The 17,696-nt window shown below is 37.9% G+C and overlaps 1 protein-coding gene across 1 annotated transcript; it reads right to left on the bottom strand.

Moving 5' to 3' along the window:
- Nucleotides 1-454: 454 nt before the first annotated feature.
- Nucleotides 455-16,546, bottom strand: ism1 (isthmin 1). Its single transcript, XM_058795071.1, has 6 exons — nt 15,317-16,546; nt 9,948-10,163; nt 6,001-6,280; nt 3,757-3,900; nt 3,534-3,623; nt 455-2,056 (listed from the first exon to the last, which is right to left on the bottom strand). The coding sequence occupies exons 1-6, from the start codon at nt 15,443-15,445 to the stop codon at nt 1,539-1,541; spliced, it is 1,377 nt and encodes a 458-aa protein (XP_058651054.1). The 5' UTR covers nt 15,446-16,546; the 3' UTR covers nt 455-1,538.
- Nucleotides 16,547-17,696: the final 1,150 nt, after the last annotated feature.

Here is a 17,696-nt window from a genome sequence, read left to right on the forward strand (position 1 = left end):
TGACGTGTTAGGGCTTTTATGTACAATCATTTGACTTACTGTGAACATGCATCAAAAATCAACCACACCTGCCAAGCACCAAATGCAGGGAGGTTGTAGTCCCTCTTTGAATTTGGTGGTCTAGTCTAGATAATATTAAACCAAGATAATGTTATCTAGCTGGCTAACATAATTGAGCTATTGTTGGATTTGCAAAAATTACTTGAGATAATTTTGAAAGCATCAGTAAGAATGTTGAAAACTAGTGATGTCAGTGATGTTTTGCATTAGATTATAATATATACATCATTTAACATATATTTTTGCATTTTTAAAAATATTTTTCACATTTCATATTTTTTGCATATTTTATTTTTGGAAAATCTAATAAATAGTTTTATATAGAGATTTTACGCACACATATGCAAATATATATGTATATGTATATATATATTACAAAATAAACAAAACAAGATCTATTTGTCAGGCATTATGTCACTGCACAGGTGAAATGTTGACCTAGGATTGGTCCAGCACAAAACAGTGAAAACACCATTGAGACAAAGATCTGAAGGGATGTTCTGAGGTTTCAGCATTTGCCCTAAGAATGCGGTCCTCTATTCATGTGATTGCATGATCATAGTCAGAGAAATTACTGAGGAATTTAAGAATATAAGCGAGCTTATAAAATAATTCAAGCCCCATTTATAGGGGAGAGTATTTTACATCAGACATCAAAAGCAGGGCTTAGGCCTGTTTCTGGATAAAGCTAATAGGAGTCTTGTGGAATGGCTTAAAGTGTTTAATATCTGAGGATGGATCTTATTTGACTGTGATACACGGTGAAAGACTCTTTGACCTCTACAGATCCTATGGAATCATCTCCTGTGAATTTAACACACTGAGAGTCAGCGACAATTGACATTTAATGTGACATGGACTATTTATTTAGCACTCAAAATGTGTCCATACATCTATACGCACAAACCCCTACCATCGACACATAACTATGACTCAATAAATACTTTGCAAAGATTATGCAGGACTGTTTTGTTTTTAGCAAAAAAGGAAAAGTGATACAACAGGACATAATATAGGAATTCTGTTCATCCAACTAGACAAATATATGCATGTTTACACAGGAACCTGAATATTGTATCCGATATCCTTGAATCTGTCCAAGAATCCTGAGGTGAGGGTTTCCAGCTGCATGTTGGTCATAATACAAGCATGCAAAAACACATGAAACTCTTGCTGTCAGCTGATCATTGGTGGGGTGATTCCTGATATGACTTCCCTTTAGTTTTCCCTTTTACTCCTTATAAAAAATCTGATAGCCCAAGTAATATAGATACACAATACAAAGAGAACCACGATGAGTTACTTGGTATTATTCTTTCCATGAAAACACTCCAACCAGAGGTTCTGAGGGAAACCATATGAAGATCTTCTGTGCTTGTTGGCTGTGCCGTCTGTTTCTCATAGCAAGTCCTGTTCAAACACACGGCCAGTTTTAAAAATGAGTTCTGCTTCTGTTTTAGAAGGTTCGTAGCATCAGCTCAGAACTCTCTGGCCTCCTCAAACTGTTTGTAGTAGTCCTCATCCTGAGGGTTCTCTGCACATTTCTGTCCGTTATTGGGTGGTCGAGCCTGGTTGTAGCGGCTCCAGTCGCCCTTGCAGATGATCCATGGTAGGATGTCCACTTTGTAGTGCAGGTCGGCGGAGAACTCGGTGCTGATGAGGTTGGGCGTCCCGGCCCCTTTGCCTCGGGTGATGAGCTTCATGCTGTCATCGTAGCAGCAGTGCTGGGCCGCCAGCGTGGTGGATTCCAGCGTGAGCATGGAGCGGATGCAATAGCGAGCGGTGGGTTTGTAGATCTCCAGCTTCTCCTTTGGTCCGCTGGCGTCTTTCCAGCGGAAGTTGCGCCTTGTGGTAGCGTCGTGGACGTCTGCGGTGCTGTAGGCCACCTCGGTTGGGTACAAGCAGGGGCAGCTGGGTAGGTCGTTGGCCACTTTGCTCATGTATTTCTTGAGGAACTCGCTCTTGCAGTTCATCCAACGCTCGCAGCTGTCTGTATCTAAGGAGGAGTAACCAACATCACAATCAGAATCACACAGTTAAAGTAATGTTTAAATATGTGATTGACACTTTTCATGTCTCTAAAACCTATTAAAAGGGAACTATTAAAAGTCATAGTTAACAGAATTGGACCTGAAATATTTTGAAAAACTACAGTAATGGACTGAATATTAAATAAAATATAAAACAAAATTTTGTTATTTATTTGATTCATTTTTATAAAGATTTTAGTCTTCTTAAATTTAACATAACGCGGTAAAGGTCCTTGCACACTGAGTCCGAAATTTTCGTATGCGTTTTTTCGTATTCATCATCCTAAAAATTTGTCACGCACAATCCGTTGCGAAACAATTCTTAAAACAGTACTAAATGGAGTCTTCAAGCAGTGAGGATGATTTTGTTGTCCTCTCGTTCTTCAGAAGAGAAAAAGAAAATAAATATTGGGTCCATCCAATCCTGAGATATGGAGAGGAAGGAGAGTTCCCTCTCCTTATTAAGGAGCAGCGGGATTATCACAGGCGATCCGATGTTTACTTCAGGATGTCAGTGGCTTAGTTTGATGCTTTGTTAGCAATACTAGAGCCATATATTAAAAAGAAGACCATCAATTTCTGTGAACTTAGTGTGCAAGGATCTTTATGGTGCTTTGTGTTGCGAGACAAAGTGGATGAAATTTACAATCGCCATTCGGGATTTTGGCGTTCGCTTGTACGGTGGCTCTAATTGTCAAAACACCTTTCAAAATGTTTTGCTACGGATGCCAAAAACCCAGAAAATCGAAACCGATCTGAATTTTTTTATGACGGACAAAAGTTTCGGAGGCATTCTGTAAACGCGATTGGTGAGGTCGAATTAATTTTTCAACGTGCGAAAATTTCGGACGAAAAATTCAGAGTCAATGTGCAATGGCCTTAAATCACAAGTTGTATGTGTTTAATTTACAAAAAGAACTTGTTCATAAGAGTCATTTGATCGGGAATCGGACCACATTATTCACCCTTGGTTTTGACTGACTTAAAACAGCACATGAAATTATTCTGATTCATGAATGAACCTATCATATAAGTTTGTTTTTTAGTGAATCAAAACCATACAATACAACTAGTGAGGTCAGATTCATGAATGAATTAGTGAACTAGTTGTGCTGTTTGGTTTTGATTCACTAAAAGAACCGACTCTTAAGACTTGTTTGTTCAGGAATCAGACTACACTAGTCGAGATGTGGATTCAGTAGCGGTGTTGTGGTATGTAAGCAACATTTACCAATTTTACAATTTACCAATATACGTTTTCCTACATTTACAATAGGAAGCTAGTCGGTTTTATTGGTATATTAGAAAGCTAATCTGTATTCCTGTTTCTCTGCCTGAATATGGCACAATATAGAGTAAAAAGAGTACCATTATAGGGTTAGGAGCTTGTTTTGCTTGCTAGTGACCAGTTAACCAGGTGGTGTTAAATTACAAATAACTTACCAACTCCAAAGAGTTCTGTTGCATTAAACTCTTCAGTGCCGGCGAGAAGACTGACTTCTGTTGCTGCTGTCTTGAAAGCATCTTCAATCCCTGTACATAAGAAAGTGGTTTACTCAGTGCCATTCATTTCAGTCGTTTTGGCAGCATATGCCACTTGGTAATCTAGGAACAGGAGTTTGCTTGTATGGCCTCCAAAGGATGATCCAAGGAAAGGCTTTCTTACCTGGACAGCTGGGCATGTCGCATGTCCGTGACTCTGTGGCTGTGCAGGCGTAGCCGCATGACCTGGTCCGCTTCTGGTTGCCATTTCCACAGGATACGCTGCATGGCGACCAACCACTCCAGTCACCGTCACCATCTATGTAATCTATAATAGAGTGAAAAAAATATATATTTCACACATTCACTGGCACTTGAGTGCTATGACATGATTTCAAGCATAGGTTGTGTTGTGCTCCTGTCCCACTGAGCAGATCCTGATTCAGACCGTATGTTTCAAATACCTGAGGCGCTCAAACTCGGCCTGCTGGCCTATACCATTAGCATACTTCTCTAATTGGCTCATACACATGGGAGTGGGTGAACGAATGAGCCAAGTCTGCATACTTAAGCCAACTTCCAACTGCTTTTTAAACAAAAAACAAGTACTACTCTTACATTTCTGATTCAGTGATGAGGGGCAACCAAAACAGTAGCTGAAGTATTGAGGTGGAGTATTCTAGAAATTCTAGAATGTCGTTTTCTGACATTCCCATCATTTTATGGCCTTCAATATAGTTTTATATCCTTACAATGGGCGTTTACAGTTGGTCTGCTGGACACAAAAACATCTGCTCTTGCTGGATTAACATGAATAAATGTTTATATTTCTGTTTATTTTCTGTTTATAAATGAAAGATAATTTCTAAATTTAACTTTAATTCATCAAAGCTGAAATTTTAATTATAACAATGTATTTGTTTGACATTATTTATCATTATTATTATTATTAATAATAATAATAATAATAATAATAATCTAATAAATTTATGCTCTAAAATATATAAATTGTGGCTTGGAAATTCTTTACAAAATTATTATTATTATTATTATTATTATTAATGTAATATGTTTATGCTCTAAAATGTATCAATTATGGCTAGGAAAATTCTTTACAGGATGATGATGATGATTATGATTTATCATTATTAATCTAATAATAAAAGGTTTATGCTCTATATACAATTCTAGGAAATTCTTTAAATAATAATAATAATTATTATTATTATCATCATCAATCTAATAAGTATATGCTCTAAAATTATATAAACTGGCTAGGAAAATTATTTACAAAAATATTATTATTATTATTATTATAAATTATATTATGTTAATGTCATGTTTATGTTTTGTAAATAAAGTGTTTATATTTATATGCAACACTAATTTATTAGATTATTTTAATCAATAATAATAATACAGTTTTATTTTTTTAATAATAAAGTTTTTTTATTTTTAAATCTTTCTTTCTTTCTCTCTCTCTCTCTCTCTCTCTCAGCTCAATCAGACAACGAAAGAAAAGCAGCCAAACCAAGGGTGGATACTTTGAAAAAGCTAAATTATAAGGAAGTTTTGATTTGTTTAACATTTCTTTTGGTCTTTACATAATTTCAAACTTTTCTGGTAGTGTATACACACACACACACACACACACACACACACACTCACAAACCAAGCAAGCAACCACAATCTATATCCACTGCCCCTGATGAGAGAAAAACAAAGACCTTTGGTCTTAAAAAGACAACATTACTTTCAGCGCCGTTAAGCTGCATGGTCACAGTCGAGTGCGGGCCAACTCACAGGCAACAACATGTCTGAAACCCACACAAGCCACGGTTCCCCACACACCACTAATGGAAACGAATAAGCCAATCAAAAGCAGATACGGCAAACCCTCAGGAATGAGTCACGGCCATAACAGACCGTGTGTTAGTCATGAGGAAAATTTATGAGGAGAATTTTTAACTTCGATTTGGTATTACCTTATTACATTGTTCAAAGAGAGTTCCTCTAGAGCAAAAGGGTTTAGGCAAGTGGTGACAGGGTAAGAATGCGTTTGACAGGAAGTGCAGTCTCTGACAGCAACACACATTCACTCATTTAACTCCACTTTACCAAAAGAGACAGAGAGAGAGCTATTAGACCGGAGGAACAGATGCTCTGGATTCTCTCTCTCTCCTGCTTTGATGTTCAGGAGTGTTTTCTGTCACAGAGACAGACTCTGCCACACAGGAATCTCTTTCCTACAGGAAGCAATCTACAATCACAGACTCCGTAAGAAGCGCTGTCCTTGTTATAGTGACGGCGTAAATCATCTGACGTGCAAATTACAGATTCCATCACCTCATGGCAGAGCCATATTTATGTTTTGCAGAGCCCTTCATTAAAACAATAACTCCATAACACACGCTTGTCTGCAACGTACCATATTCGGTCTGGGATCTGCTTCCTGTGCCAGCAGACCCTTTTCGCTCCCAGTCTCCAAGCGGTTTGAGAAAGTTGCTGTCCTCCGTGTTGCTCTCATAGGGGTAATCCTGTTCGTCAGGACTCTTCGGAGTGGACACAGAGGATGAGGATGAGGACGAGGAAGACGAACGCTGCCACCAGTTCCTCCAGTTAGGAGCTGCCCAGCCAGGCTTGTTTTCTTTGCGTATTCCCTTCTCTGGCTCCGAACCTTCCAGACTGTCCACCACTTCTATGGTAACCTAAAGATTTTAAAGGATACTAACATTATTAGTAATGTTTACTGAGGCAAACATCGCTTATTGCTCATCCTTGAGATTAGAGATTTAATACCTCAAATATATATCTATAATATAAATTATATATTCATAGTTACTTAACCATAAAATGGGGTCATAAAGATTTTTGAAAATAAATTAATTCTTTTATTCAGCAAGGACGCATAAAGTGATCAAAAGTAACAGTAAATTCATAATGTCACAAAAAATATTTTCTTATATTTTCCACAAAAATATTAAGCAGCTCAACTGTTTTCAACATTGATGATAATAATTCTTAAGCACAAAATTAGCATATTAGAGAATGATTTCTGAAGGATCACGTGACATTGAAAACTGTAGGAATTGCTGGTGGAAATTCAGCTTTTTTAACATATTAAAATAGAGAAAGATATTTTAAATTGCAAAAATATTTCAAAATATTAATACGTTTTGTTACTGTATTTTTGATATGTTTGATAATATTTCCCTTAATTTTTCACAAATATAGTAAATATTATTTTGAAGTAAATATATACTTTTTATTCAAACGCACATTACTGTTCAAGTGTTCAAATATAAATTTAAATTATGAATACAAATAAATGTATGGAAAAAAAATATTTAATCCCCTGCTGATTTTGTACGTTTGCCCACTGACAAAGAAATGATCAGTCTATAATTTTAATGGTAGGTTTATTTGAACAGTGAGAGACAGAATAACAACTAAAAAATCTAGAAAAACGCATTTCAAAAAAGTTATAAATTGATTTGTATTTTAATGAGTCAAATAAGTATTTGATCCCCTATCAATCAGCATGATTTCTGGTTCCCAGGTGTCTTTTATACAGATAACGAGCTGAGATTAGGAGCAGTCTCTTAAAGGGAGTAATCTCAGTTTGTTACCTGTATAAAAGACAACCTGTCCACAGAAGCAATCAATCAATCAGATTCCAAACTCTCCACCATGGCCAAAACCAAAGAGCTGTCCAAGGACGTCAGGGACAAGATTGTAGACCTACAAAAGGCTGGAATGGGCTACAAGACCATCGCCAAGCAGCTTTGTGAGAAGGTGACAACAGTTGGTGTGATTATTCGCAAATAAAAAAAAGAAACACAAAATAACTGTCAATCTCCCTCGGACTGGGGCTCCATGCAAGATCTCACCTCGTGGAGTTTCAATGATCATGAGAACGGTGAGGAATCATCCCAGAACTACACGGGAGGATCTTGTCAATGATCTCAAGGCAGCTGGGACCATAGTCACCAAGAAAACAATTGGCAACACACTACACCGTGAAGGACTGAAATCCTGCAGCAAGGTCCCCCTGCTCAAGAAAGCACATGTACAGCCGGTCTGAAGTTTGCCAATGATTCAGAGGAGAACTGGGTAAAAGTGTTGTGGACAGATGAGACCAAAATCGAGCTCTTTGGCATTAACTCAACTCGCCATGTTTGGAGGAGGAGGAATGCTGCCTATGACCCCAAGAACACCGTCCCCACCGTCAAACGTGGAGGTGGAAACATTATTAATTTGGGGGTGCTTTACTGCTAAGGGGACAGGACAACTGCACTGCATCAAAGGGACAATGGATGGGGCCATGTACCCATCAGGGCCATGGCATTGAAACCAGCCAGGGCATTGAAAAGGGGTCGTGGATGGGTATTCCACCATGACAATGACCCAAAACACACCAAGTACTAAGTCCTGTTTTGCGAAGGGGTCAAATGCTTATTTGACTCATTAAATGCAAATCAATTTATAACTTTTTTGAAATGCATTTTTCTGGATTTTATTGTTGTTATTCTGTCTCTCACTGTTCTAATAAACCTACCATTAAAATTATAGACTGATCATTTCTTTGTCAGTGGGCAAACGTACAAAATCAGCAAGGGATCAAATAATTTTTCCCCCCACTTTCTACATTCATATTTATTTATTTATTAACATGATGTATGATAGTGCTATGGTAGTACCATTTGATACCATCATGCCTCCAACAATTTCCTTTTGTTAGAAATATTTCAAAACAGTAATTTCATGCTGTGCTATAAAATTATATCAAACACTGCAGTCTGCATCGGTCCCTTTTATTGCGAATCTAATTTGTTTACTTGCACATGTTGAGAATAATCATACAGATCAAGGGTGTTTGTTGTACTGAGAGAGGGTTTTGTGGAACATCAAACAGTGAGAGGTAGTGTGATCTTGTGGAGGTCCATATGGACTTTGGCTTAGGTCATGGTCATGCTCCGTGACTCGTTCTGAGATGCTGCCATTCTGCAGTGACACCCCCACCCCACCCCACCAGTAACACATGTGCCTCCCAGATTGGGGCAAGGGGTGGGCTTTCCCTCTCTAGCCTCTCTTTCTCTCGCTCTCTCCACCTAAACATCAAGTTCAAAGGGCCTCTCAGCCTCCTTAAGACCATGAAAGCCAGATGATGCTTTGGATCAAAGATACCCATGCCCACACCCCCCCTTTGAGCCTCACACACACACACACATTCACTGCCATCTTAAGACATCGATACACTTTATCCTTTCTGCCATTCTTGGTCAAAATTCACATGTTTTTTCTTCTGATGTGGATGGAGCCCGTGGTGGATTAGTTGGCGGCCAGTGCTGTACAGGTGTATGTGGTTACTAAGACTAAGCTAGGTGAATATTAGAGGTTGTGTGTGTGTGTGTGTGTGTGTGTAAAGAGAGAGAGAGAGAGAAAGCGGGGGGACCAAAAGGCTCTCTTCTTGAAAAGAAGTGCTGATGTGCATCAAGGCTTTCTGCCACTTTCTGTTTGCCAAGATTTTACTTTATGTGCTTGGCCAGCCATGTCTCCTTTAAAAGTCTTTGTGTTTGTTCACAGCAAAAAAAATAATTTTTTTTAATCATTGTTGTCAATACAAAAATCTTAACATACTTAAACTAGAAAATTTATTTGAGATTAAAAATTTTAAAAATGTGTATAAATAATAATAGAATATATATATTTATACAGCCATTACTCCAGTCTTCAGTGTCACATGATTCTTCAGAAATCATTCTAATATACTGATTTGTTGCTTGATTTTTATCAATTGTGCTCAATTATCAATGTTGAAAACAGTTGTGCTGCTTAATATTTTGTGAAAAAGTACATTTTTCAGGATTCCTTGATGAATTGAAAGAACAAAAGAAGAGCATTTAAATGTATTTACTGACATTTTTGATTAATGTGTCTTTGCTGAATAAAAGTATTGAATACTTAAATACTTGGCAGTGTACCACAGTTTACAATAAAAATATTATGCAACAAATGTTTCCAACATTGATAATAATCAGCACATTAGAATGATTTCTCAAGGATCATGTGACAATGAAGACTCGCGTAATGGCTTCAACTTTGCCATCACAGGAATAAATTACATTTTAAAATAAATGAAAATAGAATAACATTATTTTAAATTGCAATAATATTTCACAATATTACTGTTTTATTTTTTAATTTTTGGAGACCAAGACAGATTATACAATGACTACACAATGTGTTTATTTATTGCGTTAAGAAAAACCATATAATACGTGAATATTACATAATATATTATATGTCACACTAATGAGCATTACAAGTGATTTGGTAAATGTAAAAACACATTGATTCTGAGCATCTTCCTACCTGAATGTTGGGGTTTTGCCCATTTATATCAGCTTTGGAAAGATCAGGGAAGTTCTGCAGGTCCAGCAGAAAAGCTCCAGGTCCGTCTCTCTGCAGGCTGCCCCCTGTCCCATGACTCTGAACCCACGGCTGAGACGCTGAAATATGAGGCACTCGGGACTTTCTGTCACCCGGCCCCAACTGAACAGAGGAGCTGCTTTCTGCATTGACATTATTCTGCATTAAAAAAAAAATACATGGAAAATATTAGATTAGTGGTTCTCAGTACCTATTAAAAGTCTGTTTTAAGTCTTATTTTTAACATACAAACTACATATGCAAATTGCATTTTACTGTTTGCATTTAGCATAGTTTAGCATAGTCACAAACCTGTGACCCATTTTTTTGTGACCCGCCAGTATCCTCACAGATATTCAAGGACTTGAATCATTCTGAAGAATGATAAATGTTAAAGCAAACCGCTCCGAGTGAATCATCCCTCTGTATACAATTCTTGATTCTTTGTTGTCACAGATTCAAAAATTCATCTCAATTATCAGCTTGTTTCCACCCAGACCTTGGGAGACATTCTACAATTGATGTTACACTCAGTGTAGAAGTATATTTACACTGTGTAACTTCCCACCAAGAGAAAAACAGCGTACAGATGAGAGTGGTTAAAAGTGGATTAGGGTCTATTTACACAATTTAAGTCTCAAGCAGGAGTGCACTATGGGTGATAGAATGGAACTGTGTTCCCTAGCTAGTCATCAATGATAATTAGTTGCTCTAGATGTTTGATAAGATTGTCTATCAGCTGAGTTTTGACCTTGTAGACCATCGTGGCCAACCTGGTTGGTCCTGGTAGACAACCTCACAAACCATCTACAATGTTCTAATCTGGTTTCTCCAGGAGAGATTGTTCATCGAATCTGTTCAGAAAGTTAATTAATGGGAAAATCAGTGACTTCATGATATAAACTTCGATATTCAACAATGATCAGAAATCCCTCAAAATGGCTACCCAAACATCATCATCTTTTTCTTTCCACCTGAAAGGTGCGATTGCAACCTAGACACCTTTAACACCTCTTTAACCAGCCATATGTTCACGAAAGAGACCTTAAAGTCGGAGATCAAGGGAAACAAATACTGGTTTCATCCAGCTCAGCCCAGAACTGTTTGTTTATACTGAGATAGATTAGAGACATTAGCAGCTCCACTCACTCAGTCTCACCTCAAATGGCCTAATTACCCACAGGTGCTATATTGCTCCTTATCAGCCCTTAATATAAACACAGAGACTTTCTGTGAATCTTGAGAGAACACCATGACAATAGCCCAGCATTTAAAGCCTGCTGAGAGACAATTCACAAAAAAGCCTCATGAATAAGATTACTGAACAAAATCTGACCAGGTCACTTAAAGGGACGGAATAAATGTTAAATTCATTGTTTTATTATAATCGTTATTTTTAATATAGTTTTCTGTCTTTCATACAGTTTCAAATCCTTTTTTTTTTTCTTTTAATTTTGGTCAGTTCTGGTCACTTCATCAAGTGCATAGACCTTTGGATCGTAAGGACTGCAGTCATGATACTTTTATGCTTTTTCTACAAACAGCGTATGCTGTTCTGTGTCAGCCGCACCACACAGTTACGCTGTTTTCGTTCAAATCAAAGCGTAAATAAACGTAGAAAACGTATCTGTGTGGTGTGGCTGACACAGAACAGCATACGCTGTTCGCGATCAGTTAGCGATATTCTCCAAAACTGCTACGGTGACTCGGAGGAGACAAATTGTTGAATAAAGTCATTATTTTTGTTTTCTTTGCATACAAAAAGTATTCTCGTAACTTTGTAAAATTACGGTTGAACCCCTGATGTCACATGGATTATTTTACCGATCTCCTTGCTACGTTTCTGGACGTTGATCGTGTTAATTACATTGCTCTCAGAATGCATCAAAAATATCTTAATTTGTGTTCCGAAGATGAACGGAGGTTTTACGGTTTTGGAACAACATGAGGGTGAGTAATTAATGACAAAATTTTCATTTTGGGGTGGAGTAACCCTTTAAGAAACATTTATTTATCAATGTTGAAAACAGTTGTGCTACTTAATATTTTTGTGGAAACTTTGATACATTTTTCAGGATTCTTGAATTAATAGAAAGTTCAAAAGAATTTTAGCATTATTTATTTTATTAATTCATTATTTTTTAATCATTTATTTATTAATTTTTGTAACATTATAAATGTTTAGAATTTATAAATGTCACTTTGGATCAATTTATTGTGTCCTTCCAATATATGTATTTATGTATGTGTGTATATATATATATATATATATATATATATATATATATATATTAAAAACAACAGTAAATCATGACAGATTTTTAATTATTGGGTGAACTATTCTTTACAATTGGCTGAATAAATGCAGTAAAAACAGATAATATTGACCCCATGACCTCTGTTATGTTTCATATGTGCAGCCACCTGTCTCAACAACAGAGTCTGAAAACAAAACTACTGTCCGTCTTATGAAGTAAAAAATGTTCTTTATTTAGTTTGAAGGGATGCTAAAGCCTGGCTTCTGTTTTCCCTCAAGAGAGGAGTTCTGGCTGCAGTCCTACACTGTTCTACTCTAGAAATAGTTATAAAACGGAGCCCATATTGCAAAATTTCTGTGTGCGCCTCGCTGGCTGACAAAAAAATACGCTTTTCCCTGTCAAAGAGGGTTGTAATTGTTTTCCCTTAAGACTGCCAAGGCATGTGTTCGCTGTCACATACACACAGAGGGGGCAATTACTCCACAATTGGACAGCTATAAGTAGCTTGTAATCATGCATACTGAGCAAGACAATAAGATCAAAGGGCACCATCAATCTTTTGTCTCTCTCTCCTCCCTCTTTTTCACTCAAGCCATTTTGTTTGACTGGCTGAGTGCTGTGTAAAGCTGTAGTGTAGAATGCATTTCACTTCAGGCAAAGGGAACAACAAACATTGTCCAAGAGTTTTGGCAAAGCTACTTTGAAACAGTTGTTTTCCGGTTGTTAAAGTGGTTAAACTATAGTAAAGCTACATGAGTATGTGAATGTTAAATAATGAACAATATACTATTAGGTGTTTAATAGCATGATGGTAATGGATTATGGGCTGGTTCTAAGATAGTCAGCGTCATTGATAACATAACAACAGCGAAGGACCACCTAATCGCCTGTCAATCAATCTTCCTGCTAAAACAAGGCTTTTGAACTTTGCAAGTTGAACACACCTTTAATTAAGACTACCATCCAACCAAAAAATATTAAAAATCATGGAAAATCCAAGATATATCAGATTGCTCGAGATTCATTTGGTGTAAATGAGGCCGTGAACAACTTTTAGATACCCATTACAGTACATTTTACAGTACCTACAAAGACATTACACACACCATTCTTCAAACCTTATGGGTTTCTAACTAGGAAAACAGACACAAGGGTGACATAAAGACGCCCCTGTCACATTTCTGACTACTTCCACCTCCTGCTTCCTCTTCATTCCCTTTGCTTAAGGAGCATGACAGCAATTCAATTAGAAGCCTCTCAGGGGGTCTTCCCAGGAGACTGGACAGGAAACGAATGCTAAACACAAAGTGCAAAAAGGCCTTTCAATGCAGCACCTATATCAAGTAGTAAGATATTTGTGTTTCTGACATTATCTGAGGAAATACACAACTTCTTGTAGTCTGGACAATTACTTAACCCAATTTTTATGACACTGTGAATCCTATAGATAAAAAAAAAAAAAGTTAATAATCGATGATGTTTATGTTTAAAGGTTTGCAGGTGCTGTGCATTAAGTTCTTCGAGATCAGAAACTGGCAGTGAGGCTTAACTGGCCATCACAAGACTCTTCTGCCTCCAACCCTCACTGCTGCCCCCAACTCTCCTCAAACCTGGTTACGTTTGACACATTCTATGTACATTCCAGAAATATTTCCTACAGCCGTGTATGTCATAAACGTGTTCCCAGAAAAGTGAGATCTGTCCCAAGACACTCCGTACAAAACCACAGACTTGACCTCCAGGGCTAAACTGTAAAGACTCACTCGGGATTCATTCACTTCCTTTAGCAGCCACTGACAGTAGTAAAACCAGTAACAGACTGTTCAAATTCAAACTTTTAGCTTTCAGCTTCTGAAAATCCAAACAGCTGTTGGAGAACTACATAATAAAGGAGATATAATTTAACTGTTCAGCTGAATCACATTGCTGCTGCTATTCCTCTACAACAGAGCCACCCTACTGGATAAACACACACACACATTCATCATGGTGTTATGCCAACGTTTGCAGACTGACAAAGGCATCTTGGTGTCATGCTAAAAATACATCAAAAAGCCAGCCGCAGGGTTTTTAATGCACCCAACAAAGCCCTGTTGATCTCAAACCCTTCTTGACCCCTTGGTCCGGTCTCTGGGAGCATTGCACTTGCTCCGTAAACAGATGGCAGAACACTTTTAGCTGAAATCTGCACAGACTCATTAAAGCCAGGTCTAATCTCGGCTAACGGCACTAAAGGACAGTCTAAACTGAGAATGTATTCTGTAGCCCTGAAAGTCACCCTGCTTTAGTTTAATGTTGTGCACCGATGTGTTGAACACATAGAATATATATTTGGCTTTCCATTTTTTTAATCTTGGCAAATGCATGGTTTGAAGCAAGAACATATTAACAGGATGCTTGAGTGACACTGATGAACCAGTGGTGATAAACGATAGCCTGCAGCTAGTCAAGAGAGAGAGAAAGAGAACATCTTTGACCCTGGCTGAACCCCAGCTCAGTTTGAATGCTATGTCAAAACTACCTGACTAGATGCAAAACAGTGCATAAATCCGTGCAACATTACAAATAATGATGTCATGGTTGTTTTACCATCACAATGTGTATGCATATTTTATTCATGTCTGTTTATCTATGTATCTATCTATCTATCAGTGGATCTATTGTTCAGTGCAATGCAGAGATGGTGAAACATTCATATTTTTCATTCATTTACTGTAATGCACATAAACAATAAATAAATAAAAATTAAAAAGTCAAATGTCAACCCCCAGTTATATATTCTTAATGACAACAAAATTGTATTTTCTTTGAGTGTTTTCTTTTGCCATATTACTTTTTCTTGAAATTTCCTCCACAAATTGTCATTATGGTAAGGAAAAAAATTAAATAAAATAATAAAAATAAAAATATGATAAAAATAAACAAACAAATAAGTAAATGTGATGATTAAAAAAAATCTTAATAGTCTTACAATTAATTTTCTTGAAGCAAAAATTAAAATTCTTTGATTTTGGAGAAAAAAATATGATCTGGACGTGTTTTCATTAAACTCACCTCCGCCCCCTGCTCCGAGCTCACAGTGTCATTTCCGTGCTGCAGCGGGCTGCTCCGCAACACCGTGATGTGTAACGTCAGAAGAAGGAGTCCCAACAGCAACAGCAGCTCCGCCGCCAGCCGCACCATCCTCTTCACTCGAGCACTCTTAGGACCCTGCGCCGCCGCTGCCGGGCTTCCGCTGCCGCCTCCTGCCGCTGCAGACACTCCGATCTCCGGATCCGCCGCGGACGAGGAGCCGCCACACCACTGCGGAGCCACCTCGGGGTCCAGAAGAGCAATACTCACGGGAAAAAGAGTAACTGGCTAGAAACGATCTCAAAGAAGCCCAATCACTCCACGTTTGAAAACTGATCAGATCAATGAGGGATCTATAGCTCCTGATCTTAAAAATGGTATAATCCCGAAGTCCAAAAAGAACTTGAATTACCTTTAAAAAGCAAAAAAGTAAGTCCCACAAACTCCAAAGCTGTGTACCATTCCATTGAGCATCAGTATAAAATGCAAAAGTAGATTATATGTTGAAATAAGAAGTTTTACTTCTTCATTGAGGAAATACTGGAGTTTTACTTGTGCGCAGGTAAATCAGGTACATTGGCACAAGTACACAATTCTGAGAATCTGCATCATTGTTCTTGTGTTTGAAAATAAAAATAAAAATAAAACAAAATAGCAAAGTCTCCAGTTCAAACCACTTCAAATTCTCGTGGTCTGTCCTTCACATCTAATATAAAACTTTGGGTACATTGTTGCGCTCCGGTGCGTTGCGCAAAGTGCTGTCATCCTCTCCAAATGCCACTGCGTCTTCAAGGATGAGATGTAGTTCACTCTAAGCCCATCTTCAGTGTGATGAAGATCCAAAGTTCCTCCTCTGACTAACTCATCGGAGCTCTGTCCTCAGGAGGGTGTATGAGCCGCTCTTGCGCAAGAGTATCCACGCACACCTTCTGCGTAAAAGCGCGCTGTCAAATAACACACGACACCACGGCTCAGGACTTGTGTGTGTTCCCTTCTGTCGTTGTGTGTCTTTAGTCCAGCACAAACACAGTGAGACTCGTGCCCACGAAGCCTTTGGTGTTTTTATATCCCCCTCTTCTTTTGGTTTGCTGTCACCTCCCCTCCCCACCGATTTAACCCTTCATGTCCCATTACACTAGTGCACTCATCAGCAGAACACGTACCAAATGTCTTTATCTGTCCTGTTGATTTACTGTGAATACAGTGGATGAGGAAAAGATGAAGAGATTAAATTATTGCAGGCCAGACCATCATTTTAGATGGCTTAACATAAACTATTATTAAAATAAAAAGGAAGTAAATAAATCTGTATCTTCTTTAAAAATCTATTCAACTGATAACAAGTTCTATATGAAAAATAAATAGCTTAGAATATATGGACACAATTCACAAAAAACCCCAAAAACTTTAAGGCAATTTTGAGCAAACTGTTTAATATTAACACTAATAAATACTGCTAGATAAAACATGCATTTTGTAATTAGACCTCTAACTAAAGTAAATGAGTAAAGAGTGGTTTAAGAATGATTAATTTAATTTAAAACACTAATTAATAGTGATTAATGGGTCAGAGTTTGTAAAGTCCTATTGGCGTTGCCTTTGTTTGAGTGATTATAGTGCTAATGAACTTATTATTGTAGATTCTAAGTTGAGAGGTGGTGTAACAATACGAGGCTTTCTTTACCTCCTCCAAATTTCACACTTTCAGGAATGTCAGGATGGGGGGGGGGACGAGGTGTGTCACGATTTGCATTTGTTTGTTCTTCCTGGGGTTGTCTGAGAGCCCGCATCAAAAAAAGTGTGACAAATGTTGCAGCTCTTGTCCTGAACTTGTGTATTGTGTGGTTCAAAGGGGTTTGTGTTTTTTCAAGAATAAACTTTGAACTTTGAAAGATGTTTGTTTGGACTGTCTATCTTCTGATTAAGCATACAAATCTGCATCGATGAAAAGGTGGTATGCAGAGCTAAATAAGTATTATACACTTCACATCTCAGTAACATTTCAAAGTGATCTCATTTAGTGCTGTTGAGCAAGAAGTAAAAGGGAGAGGAATCTGGCAGGGCTCAGAATACCTTTGCAGTTAGAGTGGCACAGTCTTGCGAGTTTCAAAGGGCGGATGAGCCAATTCGTGGGGCCCCTTTGCTGATGGTCAATGCTTAGACAGATGTTTTCTTGGAGCAGCACATTGCTGTGTTGGTAGCAAAGGAGATGGAAGGAGACTTGACATCTGTTCTCCAGACCGGCTAGACCCTCTGTCACACAGGGTGGGGGTAAACTGATGGAGAGAGGCCCATTCTGTTGCGTGTGCATGTGTATTTGTGCTCTTCTGCTGAAATGTGTGTCCGTCCTTGATTTTCCTAT

Source organism: Onychostoma macrolepis, chromosome 13, assembly GCF_012432095.1.
Source record: "Onychostoma macrolepis isolate SWU-2019 chromosome 13, ASM1243209v1, whole genome shotgun sequence".
NCBI lineage: Eukaryota > Metazoa > Chordata > Actinopteri > Cypriniformes > Cyprinidae > Onychostoma > Onychostoma macrolepis.

Bases quoted from the DNA above. Each gene is read 5' to 3' on its own strand.
- ism1 (XM_058795071.1), bottom strand. From the start codon at position 15,445: ATGGTGCGGCTGGCGGCGGAGCTGCTGTTGCTGTTGGGACTCCTTCTT. The intron at 3,901-6,000 runs GTACGTTGCAGA...ACTCTATTATAG, and splicing joins CAGATCCCAGACCGAATATG to ATTACATAGATGGTGACGGT. The intron at 2,057-3,533 runs GTAAGTTATTTG...ACTCCTCCTTAG, and splicing joins AACAGAACTCTTTGGAGTTG to ATACAGACAGCTGCGAGCGT.